We start from the raw sequence: 19,820 nt of genomic DNA, 5'->3' as shown, positions 1-19,820 counted from the left end.
CTATTGTACTCGTAAGTAAGACTTCCCGATCTTGCATAACTACACTTGTTTAAATAGTTGAAAGATAAGGAGGTAATCCTAAAATACTACATCAATTGCCATGCGATTGGGAAATACCACTTTTATTATAAAATGATTATAAATACACAATAAGAAAATATAGCACGGTTTCATATCTCAAGTAAATTCAAAAGGTCTCAAGTATTCTTGAGAGTCTTAAAGGTCTCCACAAGACTAATCAGCAAAGGTGAACTCTTCGTCTTGTCGTTCTCCTTTACTCCCAAATCTTGTGCTAAGAAAGTCCGCTCTATCGGCTGCTTTGGGAGCTCACATTCTGTAACATTAGAGTAAAAATAATTCTCAAATTAGGAGGTGGCTTTATCAGCAGAGTGCAGTAAACAAGATTTTTCTTTCAAGTTTTAGTAGCGTGGATAAAGAGCAGTGGTTGCAATTTATTTTCCAAATATCAAAACATGCATAAATTTACCTGCCATCAATACTGTCGAAGTGTACTTATAGCCAATCCAATCCAGGTATTCGCGAATTAATTCATTAAGGACCAAAATATCGTGCGGAGGATGCGGACGGGTGGATTTTTGATTTTTGCTTGACCCATCCAGAAGCTTCATTACTTCTGTGCGCATTTCTGCCTTCATGCTTCCCAGCTTGCCGTCAGCCTCCAGAGAATCTCTCACAGCTAGAAAAAAAAATAATATTTAATGACATAGAAATAGTGTAGCGTCAGTGGAAGAATGCCAGGAGCTATGATAGTATGGAGATATATTCGTGAGACCTATAATACTTTAATATAGAAATCAATTTTTTCGTGTTTCACCATTGATCAAGTCCTTTTCTGTTGCCATTATCAAAGAGCGTTCGCAGCGTCAATCGATTCGGAGTGAATATGACCGCGGAGCTGTCAAATGGTAAAACAAACGACAGGTGGTCATATAGAAGGTTACAATAAAGGGGAACATTCGTCTCAATTTTATTCATAAAATCGTTTTCAGCATGTTGATCTGATTTCCGACTTCGGCAGGTGACGCTGAATAACTGAAAAAAATTGATTGTCATTTCAAAAATAAAATATTCTGAAAGTATATGGTAAGTTATCGTATATCGAATGATGATGCTTTTCATTCGAAATCGTCGTCGCGTAGAAACGGCGGACACACACGACGATTTCCGAGGGCTGCCATCTGGCGAAGCGAACTAGGGAGAAAAGAGCGAGTTGAGGCTGGATCGGCTGGATGTTCACCTTAGTTTCGCGGGCGTCAAATTGACGAGGCAAAATGTCGCAGGCCCAAACCCACGTGGCTAGGTCAGTGGATCTCAATTATATATTTATTCGAGGAATTTAGAAATGTAGAATTGTTAATGAGAAGTGTGAAACAATGGAGGAAATGAAGAAGCGAGATGAAGTAGCCGATGATTTTCCGGACTGCGCGCAATCGATTCCTCTCGAAAAATTACGTCGATATAGTGCATCAAAGAATTGATTAGAGTATTTTTCAAAATCGGCCAAATTTCGACTGTATTATTCCTTTGTTTGCGATTTACCGAGCTCGGAAATTTTTCGTCTCAGAATCGTTTTGCGGGACTCTTTTTCCAATAATTGGACCCTCGGGATTCACTAAATACATCTTCGGTCAACGAATTTTATTCGACTGGAAGTCGCCAGAAAATTTCAATTGACGCTTGATGCGGTGTGCAACGGCAATTTTTCATAATATAGCCGCGTTCTGGACAGCCCGCATGGCGTTTCCGACCGGTTGTAACTTGTTTCCGAGAGCAGCGCGGCGTCAATCGGTTCCGAGCAGACGTAGTGAAACCACGTAAGCCGTAAGTCGAGAATTCAGATCTCCGTGTGCAGGCTTTGTATTCGGAACATGGCCATCCACCGATACCTTATAGTTTAAAAAAATAGCTGTGTAACGTGATTCAATTAGCGAATTCCCACGAAACATATTATGAATAATATATGAATGGCATGCAGCGTCTGGCCCGTGAGAGAACCAAGTTTCTGAAATAGAAACAGCCTGCAACATCGAAGGTGAGTTTGTTATTTCAATTTTCATTCTATTCTGCAACTTCAGGTTTTAGCGATTTCGATTTTCGATTGTCTTTGCGTCGCGTGTCGTTTGTTTTTGTTTACGCGGCTGACTTTCGGTAAGTGCGTAGTTGCATTCTTAGCAAGTTTAACTCGGTCCGTTTAGTTTACTACGACACAAACAATTGCTAATGGGCTTTGAATCTAGTGTAATTATTACGCTGCATTGTGACAAGAAAATGCTCCGATAAACTTCCACTTTGTTTATCTTTCTAACATTCTGAAAACACGGGTCTTGCGGAAGGTGACCTTTGTGCAAGTTGTGTCTCTGATTTCGTTTCACAGATCGCGTCTTTCACGTGGTAACACGTTTGTGAAATGAAACTAATGTTACTGCGTAGTTGATTTTGGCATTGTTTCGTACGTAACACAAAACTGTAAGCGGTTACATCTTTTTTTTCCCAATTTTTTTCTGGAGATCTATCGGTAGAGGGATCCTCCATTTCGTAATCCTTTATTACCATGCAACAAAATCTAACGCATCACGGCGTTACTAATCGTTTCGAAATTTCGTGTGAATCTAAATCGTCAACTGTTATTGACTCCTCATGCCTGTTATGTTTTGGACAATAATGGTGAATTTTGAATGCTGTTTAAATCGTTATTAAAGTTACATTAAGTATTAACAAAATATTGTGTTATGTTACCTGATTGCAGAAAGAAACTGCAACAACGTTGATTGGCATATTGATCACCTAGGTTTAAAGGTCCTGTCAATAAACCTTGGAAGATATCACTGGGTAGCGGAACTGATGAATTTATTGCATATAAACGACAGGTATAAAACAATCATTTCTCACTTGTTAATGTAATCGATAAGATGTTCCAAAGCTTGGCATAAAACCAAAATTGCATGTGTTTAAACATTGAGTAAATGGTTGTTGAATTAGATCAAATATTAATAAAATTTTGTTGTTTTACTAGATTACAGAATTGAACTACTGCAAAAATGATTGAGGTTAACGAGTATCTTCATTAAGTGACCCTGGTGATATAATGTTGGAAAACAAAATGCTGAAGCTGAACAGGTCAAAAGTTCTTCATTACATTTAAAGAAAATAATACAAATTTTTCAACGTCTTATATGCTAATTTCGCAAAAGAAATACTAATAAAATATTGCTTTTGCTTACTTTTTTACAGGTGTACACTACATTACAGCACTATCGACCACATTCAGCGATGATCCAACTGACATAACCCAATCAATCGATCTCTGACAACAAACTAAAAATGAAACCACCCGCTATGCAGTGAATAGAACTGAAAGGTACATACATATTTGATATGATTTTTAATTACAATGTCCCTTTTGATCGTAAATGATTTTAGCTGCTCACTAATTTTAGGCATTTATTCGATATCTGTGCTTGTTTTATTAACCCTCTAGTATTCATTTCTGCAGTTCATTTACAAATAATTCAGAAATCCCTGAAATATCATACAAGCAAACTACAGACAATCTGTAGTGACATGAAGTCTGATCCAAGTACATTGTGCGAGTAATATTTTATTATATTCTTATTCAAGTGTGATAAGTGTGTCCAACCACCATAAAACCTGAGATGCGACGAGAACTACTACATATGCATGTAAGGTGTGGAGCAACCCGGAGGAGGTAAGAAAACTTATCTTAATTATTGTTTGATAATTCGGTATGGTTTATTTGAAACCTAATTTTGGTTATTGCGTAACACGAGGTGAATAAATATAGAAGCTGACAATAACAATAATTTATCTCAGAACTGAAAATCCAGTTTGTTATTAATTCGAGCTTCCTTTTTCGCCTTTTCAGAATTACGCAGAGACATCTGAGTAACTTCTCCATTACTCAGCAACGTTGGTGAGTTTGCATGTGTTGGGTTACGGGTATTTCCCTGGGACTCCTCTGTCACGTGGCGTGGCGGTAACGATTGTTACACGAATCTTCGATTTCTTAGCTGCATGGATAGGCTCATTCATGATCGCAACGATGCTTTACTTTATGTTGGATCATTTTTTTTATCTGCAGTTGACCTATTCTACCACAGTGACTCAAAGTTAGAAATTTTGCACGTTGCTGAAAGTGTACTGAGCATCGCGACAGGTTACCATCACTTACTCGACATTCGCGAAAACAAGTAGTGCTTAGCTACAGATATAATTGCCTACCGATGTTTGAATTTTCAAATGACGTCGTTTAAGTGGTGAATACACCTGAGGTTTAAACATATTCCCATGATTGTTTAATCGATGACATTTCAAAGTCTAGCTGAACGTAACATAATCAACTTGCATGATATATCTCGAATCATTTTCAATTTCTCAATACTCAGCAATTATCCACAACTACAGGCTTAGCTCGCTTAGAAAAATGCTGATCGGCATACAGGATGTTTTTAATCTATCTTACAAAAGGTTGATGTACCGATAGTCAGCTAGCAATCACTAAAATAGTACTTTCGCTGACTACGGTACAAAAACATTTTGCTCCCGACAGGTAACGAAAAAGTAAGTCACAGTGACCACGGCGCAAATGAGGAAGAATAATTTGTGTTGGAAAGAATGGAGAATCGTTTAAAGCGAATATAGGTAATCGGGTAGGTAGGTGGTCGTTTTGGGATCCGTCGCGGGGTTTATGCATGTATGTGTGAATCTCTTGTCAACATTTCCGTTGGGTGGTTCCTTTGGGAATCAGGCAAGGGTAGGAAGGTCGCGATGTTACTAACTTTTGTAATCCACAGCGTCAAATGATCACAGTGATTTTTCTCCAAAAGCACGTGAAAGACTTGGTAGAATAGTCTCCACACTATTAGTAAGCTTTCAAATTTTAACGAGGTTCAATTACCCACTTCTTATCGCTCTGCAATCATTTTCCAGTCGTTATTCAATTTAATTATTTAGTCATTATCGATAATTACTTCATTCAATTTATCTCTGTGATCGTCTGAATGGGCAAACGCATCTTTGGACCATCTATCGCGTTCCGTGGTACGCTAGGTGGGGAGAGATGCTGAGCTCGAAGACTTCGCGTCGAAGAGGACCGCCGACCGTCACGCCACACAATAATGCATGCCCTCCAACCTCCCTCCCGGACTTGACTCGCATCTCAGAAGAACAATTCGCATCGCAATGTGTCAGATTCAAAAAGACGCAGATACGAATTGGGTTTCTATAGAATTTTGCGACAAGTCCTAGATATTTAAGGTTTTTTGACAGATTAATCGGTCGCGCCTTTTTGCGCGTAGATTAATCATGGAAATCAGACGCGCCTTTGGCGCGATGATTGATAATCAGGGTGACGACAGACCGGGAAAACCGGGAATAGTCAGGAAATTATGATGAACTATAGGGGAAAACGCACTTTTTTTTTATAAATTGTTTTAAAACTTCAACAACGCTTCGCAAATTCAGTTAAGCTAACTGTCGGAAATGGTGTTGTTTAAATTCTAATTATACGTGCGAAACGAAGTAAAACTATGTGTTTTTTAGGTTCAAATTTATATATTCAAGGTGAACAACTTCTGAAGCTTTTTGTCGTAAAAGCTGCCAACATTACCCAAGTTTCGTGGGAACACGCTAAGGAATTCTGAATTTTTTGACCGGAAAAGTCAGGGAATTTTATTTGAACAAAATCGGCGTCATCCTGCAAATTATCGAGTGATCGCGTGGTATCCAGTAATCGAATGATCGAGTGATCGAGCGATTTAGTCCGGGAGGTAGCGACAGATTTCATTACACAATTTTCGCGAGCTTCATTTTCTTTTTGTTTGAGTTATCCGTGTAACATATAATAATAATATAAACGTCTTTCAACACACCCTCACGACGAGAGGTTACGGTAGAATTAAAATTACAGTAAAGCATGAACAGAAAAATGTATAGTCGAATACGCGAAACTTATCGTACACATTAATTGAAACATACGAAAATCAAAGAATATTGTCTTCCGCCTAAATTCCGCGAGACGACTCAACGAAATTGATTAAAATGCTTCTTTTTATCGGAAAAAGCAGAAAAATAATATTCTTCCGCCTATAAGATACAATAGGACGGTTCAGAAGAAGCCTTTTTTTTTAGGTTCCGCTCTTCTGTTAGGGCCTGTTGATAAATATGAGGATTGTAGCAGAAATTAATTTTGATGCTGGTAACAAGACTTACGTTGGAAATACTTCAGTTCACATTCCCAATATTTCCGACGTAACTTCTGTTACCAACATTAGTTTAGGTGTTTTGAATATTATTGTGTAATAATGATACGATCGGTTTATTCGTCGCGCTTGTAAAATGATGACCATTTCAAAATTTGGCAGTCAATTTTGTTTTTAATTATTCTTGCTGCAACAACATCATTTGTAATATGGTCGTATCATCACATAGAGAATGGATCGCGTGTTCCCTACCTTAGCAATGCACAAAATATGTCCGCCGCTGTGCAAGCGAGATAGAGCATCGTTAGCGCTAATTGCTGTCTTTTCTAAGATCGATGTTGACTGAATATCCCATCGACATAGCTCAAGCAAGACCGCTATTGGTTAAATATGTTATCGATATAGCTTGAACGAGGACATAAATAGGCCTGAACTGCTGTATATCTCTTTCTATTCGGCGGATACATTTTTGGCCTGCTCTGGCAGTCCATGCTCTATGTTGATGGATTAAATCATGCAAACGAGCCATCTCTTCACGTCTCAGGAACGTATGAAGTGGTTGGCGCCCGTTCCGATATTAGCTTCCACTGTTTTAAACAATCATTTATTTCTTTCGCACTGCCGAGTTCGTGAGCAGCTGGGCCTGTATCCTACGGAGTTTTTAGCGCTGCCAGTTATTTTCGGAACGCACCCTTGGACGTCATGCAGCCTTGATGGACAACGGAATGTGACCGTGAATGCAGGAAAACGAAGTGGACTGACATTCCGCAGGTGTCCAGCACTCGGTGAGTCCAGGTATCGCTGATGTGTTATATTATAGATAGTTGATTTTTTGTCGATCCGCTGCACTAGCAGAGTTCGCATTGCATTCACCTCTATTTTTTGCTCTTACTCTGGCCCTTGGACGTGGCAGCAAAATGTAAGCAATTTTCGAAATCGACACATCTAGTCTAAGTGTTAATTTGAGTCAAGTCAATAACAATCTCGTTGGATTTTGCGAAAGAAGTTCGATTCCGGAATAGAGTTCCTCAACCTGTTGTTATAAAACGTATCGAAACACGATATTGTATTTCATGAAAAATATGTACTGTTCATTGTTCATAACAGCGATTAAACGACACGAAATAGTGACTCGCACACGTTCAGTGATACAAAGAGCGTTAGTGAGTGATTATATAATGAGTTTGTTCGTACACAAGCCTGATTAAAGATACGAATCAGTAAGGAATATGGTAATTTACGACTTGTGACTCATGCGAATATTTAAAAAATATGTGAGCAGCTTTTATAGAACTGATACCGATGTCAGGTATCCTTGTCAATATTCATTACTGACTTCTTTCGTTAAGCTTGTTGTACTGAATAATTTATTTTAACTTGTAAAGTTGCTGAACTGAGTGGATCAGGAATTTAAGTTATAGATGTAGTTTCTAGCTTGATCAATAATCAGATATATTTGTCGAATAAAATTCACATTATTCATATTTCTTTCGAAATCCTGTTACGAACACGTCGTTGAAATATTTTGACCAAACATAACTTGGAACCACTCGTAATGTTCCGACTTAACGGATTTCTACAAATTAAAAACTTCAAACTACAATATTATATAAAAACATGGCGTACGAAATTTGGGTATCTAATGGTGGCACTGGACACACGCTAACTCTTTTTACATGAATTTCATTCTTCTTTCCATTTGTTATTGCCTGTATGTAATAACAGCATACATTTCCAAAAGACATCACGAATGTCGTAACCACTGACGACCGTATCTTTTACGCGTGGACTTGATACTTCGCGTTTCTGAGACTGTTGTGTCAATGCTCTTCGTGTCGACAAGCCTGTATAAGCTTTTACCGATTGCCGAGCTGACGCAGACACACCTGACGAAGCTTTGCGACCCCGACGATAAGCAACTGTGCATTCGCGTTACGGACGCTTACCGACTGGCATTACACTTGCTTACCGCATTGTGGGTTCTTTGCACTTAGGAGCTTTCTATTGAACCAAAGTTTACCATAAGTTGATGCCTTTCTTAGCGTAATATAATTCTCAAACAAAATATATTAGTATCTGTGCTTAATCAATTTGTTCCCAACGAGTTAAAATTAACCCCCGATTTAAACTACTCACAGATTCTAACCGTCGGGAATGAGAGACAAAAGAACACCCTAGATCACACAGAAGCATACAAAATGTCAGCGCATATTTCTTCACGCGTTTCAATCAAGTTTTTTGCATCCTTCATCGGGGTTTACGTGAGATTTTCAGCAGCGCCAAATGTAATTGAGGTATTCAATTTACCGATTAGAACTGCATGCATCATTGAAGTAAAAATAATGCCGATCAGAATGATTTGAATACGGTTTGCCTAAACTCGGTAAGCAATATTGTGCTTAGACTCCCGAAGTTTTTAGAACACAAGCCAATATACACAGTGTGTATAATTACAAGTCTACGTGCGAATCAGTCGGTTAATTCGTTTGTTACTTTTTTGCGGTTCCACGCTACCCGAAACTGCGGATTGGCAAGAATGTGGCTTCTTTCTTGCTCAAAGACGGAGCAAAAATTTTATACGTTCACCTACTTTGCATGCAAATTGATTTTCGTACTGGCGACAACTTTCAAACGAACTATTGATTTACCGGTCGAAATGTTTTACGTGCATAATTCGCTGCCTTTTTATAACTAATACACTTTCACGTTAGTCTCTGTCGCGATCTTCGCGAACTCTCAGGTACATACCTAACTGTTATATGCTCTGCATCTAACCCGATTCACTCCTGACATCTAAACAAACGGAGCATGAAATAATATTCTTGAAAATCAATAACCAAACATTTCTGAGGAGCTTTTGGTATGAATTTTTTGGAAATTTCTGTATATTCCACTAAGATGTTGGAAAAATCGATCGTTGAACGCTCTCCAAAAATCAGCTAACTTCTTCAAAATTCGCGGAAAAGGTTCACACAATAAGATTGATAGAAACATTTGATTTGTCTATAAATTGATTCGCTACAATTGCAATCCAACGCAGCGGATTCTTACATCTTATCATCAAGGAATTCGCAATTTAGTCGATGTTATATTCTCAGTTTCAAAAAATTTCATTCAGGTTTGATGGTTTCGTCGTCTGTTTGTCGAGAAGAAGATAATTTTTTGAGAAATTTATTCAAAATTACAATTCAAAATACCGTTGATGAATTTCACTGTTAATCGAACGTCAAACAATCGTTACAATAGCACGGTTTATGTATTACCAAAATTGTATAGAATTTTGATAAAACGAGCGTCTTTTCCCAACGGCAGATGTGATTGTCGTGGATACTGAGTCTGATTTCCAGCTAAAGAATTAAGCGCACCTTTGTACAGCTTTTTACATGTAACTGAGCTCGTTACCTGCTTCGTAATTAGTCAAGCCTCGTCTTATCATTAACCCGGATGTGGCTGTCCGATCTGGATAGATTTTTTCCGATTTCACCTGCGAACCAGAGAACCGCAGTAGTTGTTACTCCGTGGTAGAAAATTTTCTGCAAATTCGCAGATAGAAACAGAGGTTCAACAGACTCATCTGCCATTTTGCAAACTTTTTCAATTACACGGATACTGGACGAAAAACACAATGGCACACGTTGTTAAAACAACTCTACTTTTCTTCTTCTTCTTCTTCTTTTCCTTATTCTTCTCTCTTCCGTTGATCCGACAAATTCCTTGGCGGCTTATTACGAGTCACGGATAGAAAGGTAACAAGATAAACAAATGCCTTTTATGGACCGTGTCTGAATTTGTAATTACTAACCGGCCACTTTTTATCCTTACATCTTCTTCCTTGTATACGCGGTCCGACTACACATAATCACATATATGCACATATGAGGCATTCCATACCATATCGAACTCTTGACGATCGAGTCGTTGATCGTAATTAATTTTTTGATGAAACTTGCGCCGAATGATTCGAATTTTTTTTTCTTTCTTCGCGAAGAACTCACCGCGTAAATTTTTCTCAAAAATGAATATTCACATAATAAATAGTGTTCTCGCTAATCGAGCGATTATCGTGAAATAAATTTTTGTGCAATATGAAACTCGCTAAATCGTGTTTTTTTTTTCTTGTTACGTGACTTGTTTATGTGCGATGCCTCGCGACACGTGTTGCGCCAAAAGGTGAATAAAATGAAAAAAATTGAGGGTGATATTTGGGTTCAGGTGGCATGGAATGCCCCATATAATATGCATGATGTATATATACATGTATCCGGGGTAAATACAGACCGGTAGATACGATGTCGCGTCGGCGTGAAATAGGACTTTGCTTTGCTCGCAGAAAAGTGTGGGTACGCAACTGGTTCGATCTCTCTTACTCGTCATCTCGTTTAATCTCTTGTAACTCGTTCATTAGCCCTGTTCTTCGTGTAACGATACCGTATCTTTTTATCTACAAACGAAACCGTATCATTCTCTAAACCTAGATTTCGAAACTGACGAACCGCATTTTATGCATATTAACCGTGAATTTTTATTATTATTATACCTGTATCACGCGATTCTCAGATCTTCAAAGCTCACCTAATGGCTACCTAGTTTTGCTAATTTCGCGTTCTCTCCTTTCATCGCATCTGGGAGTAGAACTTGATCGAGAGAGATTTTTGTTATATTTTATCTCGCAGCAGTCTGTAATTATTATTAGAGACATTCTCAGTTCAGCCTTTTTTAATAGATCGCGAATTTCTTGGATTATCTTTCTCAGACGAAACGTTCCGATTCTTCTACACTTCTCAACGTCATTGTATAATCTTCTCTTTCGATATTCAATGCAAGATTGAGCAAGTTTTTCAGTTTTATGAATAAGTATCGTATTGCAAAATCTGCCGCTATTTCAAGGTTGAACGATCCGTTGCACAGGTGAATTCTCATTCCCTTTTATTTTTCAGGGAATAAGATAAATAAAGTAAATAATGTATGAAATTTTCATCAACGCGTGTAAAGTGTACAAAAAAAAAATCAGCCGATTTCGATTACGTCACGTAATAATCACCCGAATCAGGATCAAAGTATCTGCAATATTTCATCTATTATTCAACCGTAATGTATAATAATAGCTAACGGAACGAGGAGCCGTCAATTCGAAATACGAAATAACTCTTCCTGTATTTAATTTCATAAAAAGTCCGATTGTCGGAACTCGAGTAGCGGTCGAAAAATAATCAAGTGTAAAAAAAATAATATACAATAATATACATATGTACAATGGCTGGTTGCACGAATGATCGTTAGATCGACGAATGAGTCGAACCGTAAGAATTAAGATCGGCATCCGATCTGTAGCTCATTGATCTTCTTCTGATTGTAGCTTCCCCGAGTTCATCGCCACTGCGGATGGTCATTGGCCATTTCGTGTCGGTAAATTATATCCTCAACTATTTTTATCAATCATTTTTATAAACTCTTCAGACCTTGGCTATTGACGTCTAATTAAGCCGGTGAGAATTTAACTTGAATATAAAAAAAAAAAGAAAAAAGAAAAAAGAAAAGCAATGCGAAAGGAAGATGAAAAAAAATCACCCCAATTGTAAAGGGATTCGAAAATGTGTAACCGCGATAGAGAATTCTCGTTCTTTCTCAGCCTGATTCCTTCTTGCAGGAAAGCCGCTTATTATATGTATCGTAAGATCGAAGTACGTGGTACCAAGACATAAGACAAAAATTGGCTTGAAAATTGCGGTTGTAAGACGCGATAAAATGCGAACGGAGCAATGCAGCTGCTGTCGCGCTCTGAATCACATCTAAAGCCATTTTTTAAGTGTAAATAGTTAGGTTCCCACGTTTAGTTTATTAGAATTAGTTACACTTGATCAAATTTTGGTTAAACTTTGACTTCTTCTTTATAAGACAGTTGAAATTTGCTCGGGATTGTTGGTAGAAATAATTAATGGATATGTTTTTTTTTTACATTCTCGATTCTGCTTTTCCTGAAAATTTCAATTCCGTTACACGCTTGTCAAGTCGAACATATTTTATTTAAATATCTATCGAGGGTTTAAACGTATTTAGTAAAAGATCGGTGCAATTTTCATAAATCGATGTCGCATAGATGTTCAAAATATTGTTTGGAGAATGGAAAAATTCACTTTACCAGCGATTCCGCTGTTAGATTTTTGGATTTCATTCTTCTTTTATTCGTGTTTTTTAAATAAAATAGAAAATGGGATTTTTTTTTGGTTTTGTAATCTAATCAACGGTAATAAATGCAATTGAAAAGGAAATCTAATTTGGTTTCGGAGCTGAGAGAATTGTACAAAACGGAACGTGCCATTTGTTATTTTAGTACTCAAGGGAAAAAGGTTGAATGTGTAAAAGGGTACAGGGAGTGAAAGATTGACCACGTAATTAATCGCTAAATTAATATTGATAGGGCTCACGTTGCCCATTAGGATCGATTTATTAATCGCTCGCGGCCGACATATTCATATCGGTAGGTATTAGCCCTCGTATCTATAGATATATAAATGCATACGAAGCTCTTATTATGTCATATAACTTCTTCAGCAAGCTGCACGTCGACGCGTTCTGGAATTTTAAACATCGCTTCAACAGCTTTAACCGTTAGTGCAGTTAATATACGTATTTACGTTTAAATTATGCAGAAATAAGACATTCTATGGTGAGAATATGTTCGTTTAGAGAAAAATTTGACATTCGTTATTACATACATTTGTCCCGGTGTTATGTATAACATTACGTGCGGTGTAATAATTGATGGATTGTAATTGAAAAAGTGCGACAAGATTACAGTATTTAATTATTGAATGAGAGAATTCATTCAAGAGAGTCAAATTCTCCTCGACATGTTGATAGAAATTTCAAAACACTGCGAAATTCGTTGGAAAAATTGTTTTATCAGTACTCTTTCTACTTATAATCGAACGATATGCGGTTCTCGAGAATTTTTACAACATTGCTGTAGTGAAAAATTACATAATTTTAAAACGAAAATCGTCGTTGTCTTGCGAAATCGAAAATGCATCGTAAGATTTGTTTTGAACAAACGGGAAAAATTATGGATTGATAAAAAGTGATGAAAATGAGAGAAAAAAAAATCAAATAAAATAATGATAAACAATGACAGTTCATATAATTTACACCATTTCATTGTCAGACGAATGCTTGGAAGAATTTGAAATTTTCTCTTCCAACAACTTTCCAGGAATGTTTATCAAGATTATTAAGATATATATATATAAAAATTTTACACACAGTGCGTTGAAATCTTTGCGGAACCTTGTAAAAGAAACTTCTGAAAGTTGTATGTATATATAACTATTCCATAGTCCAGGGTTGTCCAAAACTGTAGAAATTCCGAAAAATTCAAGAAACATGGTTCAGCAATTTTTACCTCTAACTATCCAATAGAAAATTCCCATGCGATAGTGAAAATCATTCCACATTCCACATTCTTATCGATTGTTGTAAATATACGACTTGTTAGAAAATATCACCAAATTAATTGAGCTTCATTGCATCGATTGAATTTAATAACGATTAAAATACTACGATAAATCATGATGATAGTAGTTCTTATACAACAACAAGAACGATGATAATAATAATCGTTTAGATCTATCGCCGAATAGATCAAGTTATTACCTAACATCGATCTAGCGATGATTTATACCGTCAATCAATTCAGAGATCGCCGAGTATCGATCTATCGATCGGTTATAAAACGTAATACGTATGGGTAATATATTTAATTGTAAGTATGGGTGTGCTACGAACGTCGTGTGATATGATGCGTTCGAAGTGTATCAATTCATGCGAAACCCGCGACCCGAACCGGAATTTTAATCTACGTAGCTCAATTTTGCGCCCCCCCTCGTAATCAAAGCCTTTTTATTTATTTAATATAGTCATTATTTTATTACACTATACGCAGTCTTTGATTTACTTCTTTTTTTTCCGATACATAATTCCACAAAAATGTTCATTCGTAATAATATTAATATAATTTTAACGAAGATAATTTTTTGTTTTCAGTTTTCTTATTTATCTTTTAGAGTTACGAAATCTCCATCTTCTAATAGGTGTCAAAAAGTTTTATATTTCCTATGATTTTTCTGAATTTTTTCAGATTTTAGAAAGTCGGAGGTTTTTGTTTCAAGTTTTTAAATCACACTTCAAATACGCTGGGTCGAAAACTTCTGAAAAAAATCGCGATTGCGTTTTGCGTCATGTACTTTCATACAGAAAATTATAAAGCCAACCTGAGACATCGACGATGAGAATCTTGATTTATATGTCATGGAATGTCCCATATACTAAAAATGCATATAAAATATGCGATAAGAATACTTGTCACTTTGACTCAAAGGATTAAAACATGACTTTACTCCTGATATATCATATTCGCGTGTAGTTGTACAATATTACGCACACTATACATTATTTTTTGTGTTTTCCAACAACAACATTAAACAGTTAACGTAGCAGTAATTAGAAAAAATATAAATTGCAGCCTGCATTGCCTGCCGTTTTTATTACGCACGTAATTTATCTGCAAGGTTTATAAAATGGAACGCATTCGGTTACGTGACTCGAAGCGTGCAGAATTATCCCGCGGGTAGGTTACAAGCTCGACGGGTTATTTTCGTCGAAATTGTTACCCTCGTCTTATACGTCGTCCCATTAATCAACGGGATCGATACTTTCGGTAAAAATCAGTTTCACGCGCTGCTCGCTGCAGCAATCAGGCCTTGCAATTTGTGAAAAAAGCATAAAGAAAAAGGACGTAATACACATGCATAACAAAATTATTGCTGTCGATATTTAGAGATCAATTTATTCTTCATCCCAAACCCAATTCCTGGAAAATTCGAATAGCTGTACTCTGGTAATTTTTTATGTTCACTTTTCCAATGCTTTTTTTCTTACCAACAAAATTTTTTCTTTCACGCGTTTTAATTGAAAATTTTGAAACTGTGACGAAATAAGAAAATAAAAAAAAAAAAAAAAAAAACTATCCTCAACTCCTTAAAAATTCTGTCAATAATTAAATGCTGCGTAGAATAAATGTAGATTCTGTACGTATGTCAAGATTCTACACTGAGAGAAATTTTTAGTTCCAATTACCGCTCAGTCCGCGACTATTTTCATTTTTTACCACGATCGAAAAATATTGTTCTAGGTAGAATATGAAAATTAGTTTTATAGCTGTTACCGGAAAGTCTTGTATCCGTTGCTATTCTTTTCCATTTTAAAGCCTTGTTTAACTAAAAAAGTAGAGCAAACCTCAGAAACTGATTTTGCGTTGCAATAACCAAAAAAGGATCGACGATAACGCAAAATGATTAGGCGTACCTCGTTTTTCCTAATTCAAACAATATTCGAACAGTGTTTTTTTAACGATACCTGTTTTACTGAATTATTCTCGTTACCACAACAAACGAAATTTTTCTCAGTATAGGTATAGGCATGTTATACTATTACAGTTTGTCTATTTTGTTGGCGTCAAAGGGGGAGGAGGGATATCGTATCGCCTGATATTATAAAAGGCTGTTTAAAGTGTCGATTCTTCGCACGATCCGTTCCTTTTTCTATTTTCTCTGTTAGCTTTGTTATTTTTCTCCTATATTTCTATTATCCATTTCTTTGTTTTTTGTTTTTTTTTTTTCATTTCATGTCTTTTCTTTTCTTACATAGTTTTTTCGTATCTCGCAGTGAAAACGAGGAGATCATTCATATTTAACAATCTTTTATTATTTCCACGCTCACGATCCTCACGCGAGTATTGCCGCAGGCTCACTGTAATTTAATTCACTAAAAAGTATCTCTCTCTCTCTCTTTCTCTCTCTCTCTCTCTCTCTCTTGAAATCATGGGATATGTGTATATACTCGTACATACCGCAAGCCTGTCATTCGTTTTGCACTTCCTAGACGAGCTCCGATCTCTGTATGCATGCATGGCACGTTTCACGGTCTGAAAAGCAGGCGTGTAATAACCATTAGGATCCCATTATTCTCACGTTAATTAATCTGGGCCAGGTACGTGAAAAAATCAAGGGGGAATCACTGGGTCTGGGTAAAACGAAGTTTTAATCCAGCTTCAAGAAAGCTTGAATGGATTAAAAAAACGGGACTGTTTCAGCGGTGAAATATTATTTTAGTAACGAATGAAGGGAAAAGGGCCGAATCGTGACGCTTCCCCGTTTTAAGACCCGTTACAGACCTTGATTTCAAATTTACCGCGCACCATGGGCTGACGGATTTCGTTTGAATTTAAATTTATCGTCACAGTTGCTTCTAACGAATGACATTTACTAGCTAATATACATTCGATAGGGTTGAAAACGATCTTTGATTATTAAACTTAACACATGCTTACTTTAGTAATTTTTTATTTTTTTTATTTCAACATTCATTCCGAAAGTTTTTCTTACCAGTAATTCGTTTTTACAACGTTTGGAAGATTCATCAAGCGCACGTGATGTGAAATATATACCACTGAGTGGTATAAATAAAAAAAAAAGAGTGCCACAGAATATACGCTGTAAAAAGTGTTAAATTTTTCATAAAAATTGCAGCATCGGTATCACGGGATGAACGGATCATTCTGACAAAACAGTTTTGAGCGATCACGATGTTAAATTGTCTGTGTCATTCGATTTGCGGTTAAACTTTTGCGGTTCGTAACACAAATCAAGAGCTATTATACCGGTGCGGATGCTGCACGATCGGTTTATCAGTAAAAAGGAAAGGAGAGAAAGAATAAAATGAGAGTAAAAAAGAATTTTCACTGTTTTAATATACCGTCGACAAGCGTGTCGCGATCGAAAGAATTGAAACGGAAAATTGTCGAGCGTTCAATAACCGAGGAATTGTTAGAAAAACAGAAGGAAAAAAAATGGATTTTCATCGCGGCAATTGTTTGCAAAAGTTTCTTAATTCTTTTACGTATTAATTTCGTTCTCGCGTTCTTGTTTTATTCTCTATTTACGTTTTTTCGTTTCCGATCCGTACAACGTTTTGTTGTGTGCACAGTTGCTCGCAAGGCTCTCACCCTACATAATACAAGTGATTTCATACTGAAACTCTGTATTACAAACGAAAAGAAGATCGGATCACAACTGCAATTATTATGATAATAATGTAATTTCTTGGGAATATACGCGTTTATAATTCGTTAATTATTCTGTTATTATAAACGTGTTGCATGTATTATAATTTAGTAAATGAGAAGAAAAAGAATCGCGGATACGTTCGTATCCGCTATGTATAATATTATTGTAACAATGACAACGGCACTTTGGATACAGTATCCTTGAGACTTCTTTCTGTAAACAGACATTTACAAGTTATAAATAAAGGTTTCGGTTACCAGTCGATGTATAGAATTGAAATTTATTTATCTCAATAGGAACTAAGAAGAAAAAAAAAAATAACAATCTTTTTGCTGTCAGAATTTTGATCATTCCATACTTGAAATTCCGTGCGAAGCACACTTTCGCCATTTTGTAAATTCAATGTTCGTATCGCATTTTCCGATCCTTCCGCATTTTTACCCCCGTATCTGAAAAGCGAATTCTCGTCGAACCCGAAGCCTTCGGGCCAACCACGGTTATAAACTCAGTCACGAAAGAGCGTAGAATAACCCTTTTCTTCCTTGACGGAAATACTCGAGGCATTCGAGGCACGCATTTGCGTGTCCTTTCTGACCCTCCTTATACTTCCATGTCTTTACGCAGACCGCGACAAATCTCGAGTACCAACAGGTGAGCCTTCTTTCTACGGTTCACATCTCCGGCAGGGTTCATTCTTCTTTCTTATTCCGCGAGTATCACGCGATTTTATTTCCATTCGCAGTGGGTATAACAATATACGTATTATACACGCACACGCGTATCCATCCGCATCGCGATGCGCCGAGTGCAAGTTGTAGGTATGCGATATCGAATTCATCTGAGACGACTTTTTGCTAGAACTGAATACCGTCGTTGTTGTCGTTTCGTAAATTGTCTAAATCACGACGAGAATTTTTATTTAATACACCATTAAACGCGATTAAAGGTCAAGTATTGCATTCGAAGGTTAAGATATGGGATCGATACGTGAAGTCGTTGTAATGAAATAGATTTCGAACTGAAATATCGTGGCAAGTTATGGAAAATCTTGAGAATCCGTGAATCGGTAACGCAAAAAAATAAATACAGCAATCTTGGAGCGAAATTTGATGAAAACAGAAATAAAGTTTTGTAGAAAAATTCTTTTTTTCCTCTGCTTGTGTACTGATAATTATAGTTATAAGTTCTGGGCGTGAAAACGAATGCAAATTGCGTTAAACGTGTTTTGAAATTTTTATGACGAACGTCGTAAATTTGGAGGAAAAAAACAAAAGTGATAAAATTTACAACCTCGATGTCTAAAAGTGGATATCGAAGCTAAAATCAAGATGCTAGCAAACCTCGCGTAGAAAATATTACAGGACTGGCCGCGATACTTTTTCTCACCGCATCCTGCACGAGTGATTTTCTCTCTCTCTCGTGATAATTTCGAATCGGTTGAATATTACATATTATCGTACCCACAAGGATTTTTATCCTGTCCGATCTCGTTCGAGAGTCGATCAGTTTTCACACGGATCGTATGGTTACCGATGTTCAAAGTGATCGAAATAACTCGAACGACTTCATACTCTCTAAATCTAGTCCAAAACGTGATCAGCTAGATGATAATAGAGAAATTTATACAACCGGTATTTCAGCCGTGACAATGATCGACGCATGATCGGATTTTGCCAGTTTCAAGTAATCCGAACAAAGTCATTCCGAGCACTCTGCCAATTAAAAGGCCACCAAAGCGCTTCGATCATAAATCCGTAAACGCATATCACTACACGCATACTGTACACTATCCCATCTCACGAAAGGTTACTCGGTCGTTCAATCTCTCTCTTCGAACTATAAATTCCGATGGGCCCAAGTTGAACGGATAAAAGTTTGAGTATTCGTTGCAACCCCGCAGTGTTTCGGTTAAGCGTTGCACGGGAAGAGTTTTTTTTTTTATCTAAATACACAAGAGAAATATGATTTTTTGCAATTACAACGCCATCCAATAAAACTTGTGTATTTTCTCATGAAAAATTTGAATCCGCGATAAAAAATAGGGGTTTACATTCAAGGTTTCGAAGTTGCCGCCCCTCACGCCCTCAGAGGTTGTGCTGGGGGAGGTTGAATTTTACGGGGTTAGTTTTCCCCCTCAATATCGAACAGTTTTTGTCATTTCTTGACATATTTCGATGTCTCATAATAAAAAAAGTCACCCTTCTATACCGATCATGTGAATAAATTTTTTTCAAGTTTTTAAAATTCTTTTCAACGATTGGAGAACCTTCGCGTTGTACAAGGTTTATAGGTAGTTACCTATATAAGTTTCATGCTCGCGGCAGTAGGGCGTTGAATTCAGTGCGTGAAGAATTATTTATCCAATTTGTTGATTTATTATTATTATTATTATTATTGTTATTTATTTTTTTTTTCTTTTCCACCTTTCAACGCACAGAAGATCGGAAAGATAATTTCTCCG

At 36.8% G+C, this 19,820-nt stretch overlaps 1 protein-coding gene across 1 annotated transcript; it reads right to left on the bottom strand.

The window, feature by feature from the left end:
• Positions 1-95: 95 nt before the first annotated feature.
• On the bottom strand, positions 96-1,200 carry LOC124174706 (centrosomal protein 20). Its single transcript, XM_046554103.1, has 3 exons — positions 836-1,200; positions 488-697; positions 96-334 (listed from the first exon to the last, which is right to left on the bottom strand). The coding sequence occupies exons 1-3, from the start codon at positions 861-863 to the stop codon at positions 198-200; spliced, it is 375 nt and encodes a 124-aa protein (XP_046410059.1). The 5' UTR covers positions 864-1,200; the 3' UTR covers positions 96-197.
• Between the last annotated feature and the right edge of the window lie 18,620 nt (positions 1,201-19,820).

This window comes from Neodiprion fabricii, chromosome 2 (assembly GCF_021155785.1).
Source record: "Neodiprion fabricii isolate iyNeoFabr1 chromosome 2, iyNeoFabr1.1, whole genome shotgun sequence".
Lineage (NCBI taxonomy): Eukaryota > Metazoa > Arthropoda > Insecta > Hymenoptera > Diprionidae > Neodiprion > Neodiprion fabricii.
Note: the sequence above shows the minus strand (reverse complement) of the source record. Positions and strands in the feature narration are given on the sequence as shown.

What these genes read in the sequence shown, in the direction of transcription:
- LOC124174706 (XM_046554103.1), bottom strand. Translation starts at nt 863, where the DNA reads ATGGCAACAGAAAAGGACTTGATCAATG. An exon ending in AGAAAAGGACTTGATCAATG is followed by an intron (nt 698 to 835) that starts GTGAAACACGAA and finishes TTTTTTTTCTAG; the next exon opens with CTGTGAGAGATTCTCTGGAG. An exon ending in TTCGACAGTATTGATGGCAG is followed by an intron (nt 335 to 487) that starts GTAAATTTATGC and finishes CTAATGTTACAG; the next exon opens with AATGTGAGCTCCCAAAGCAG.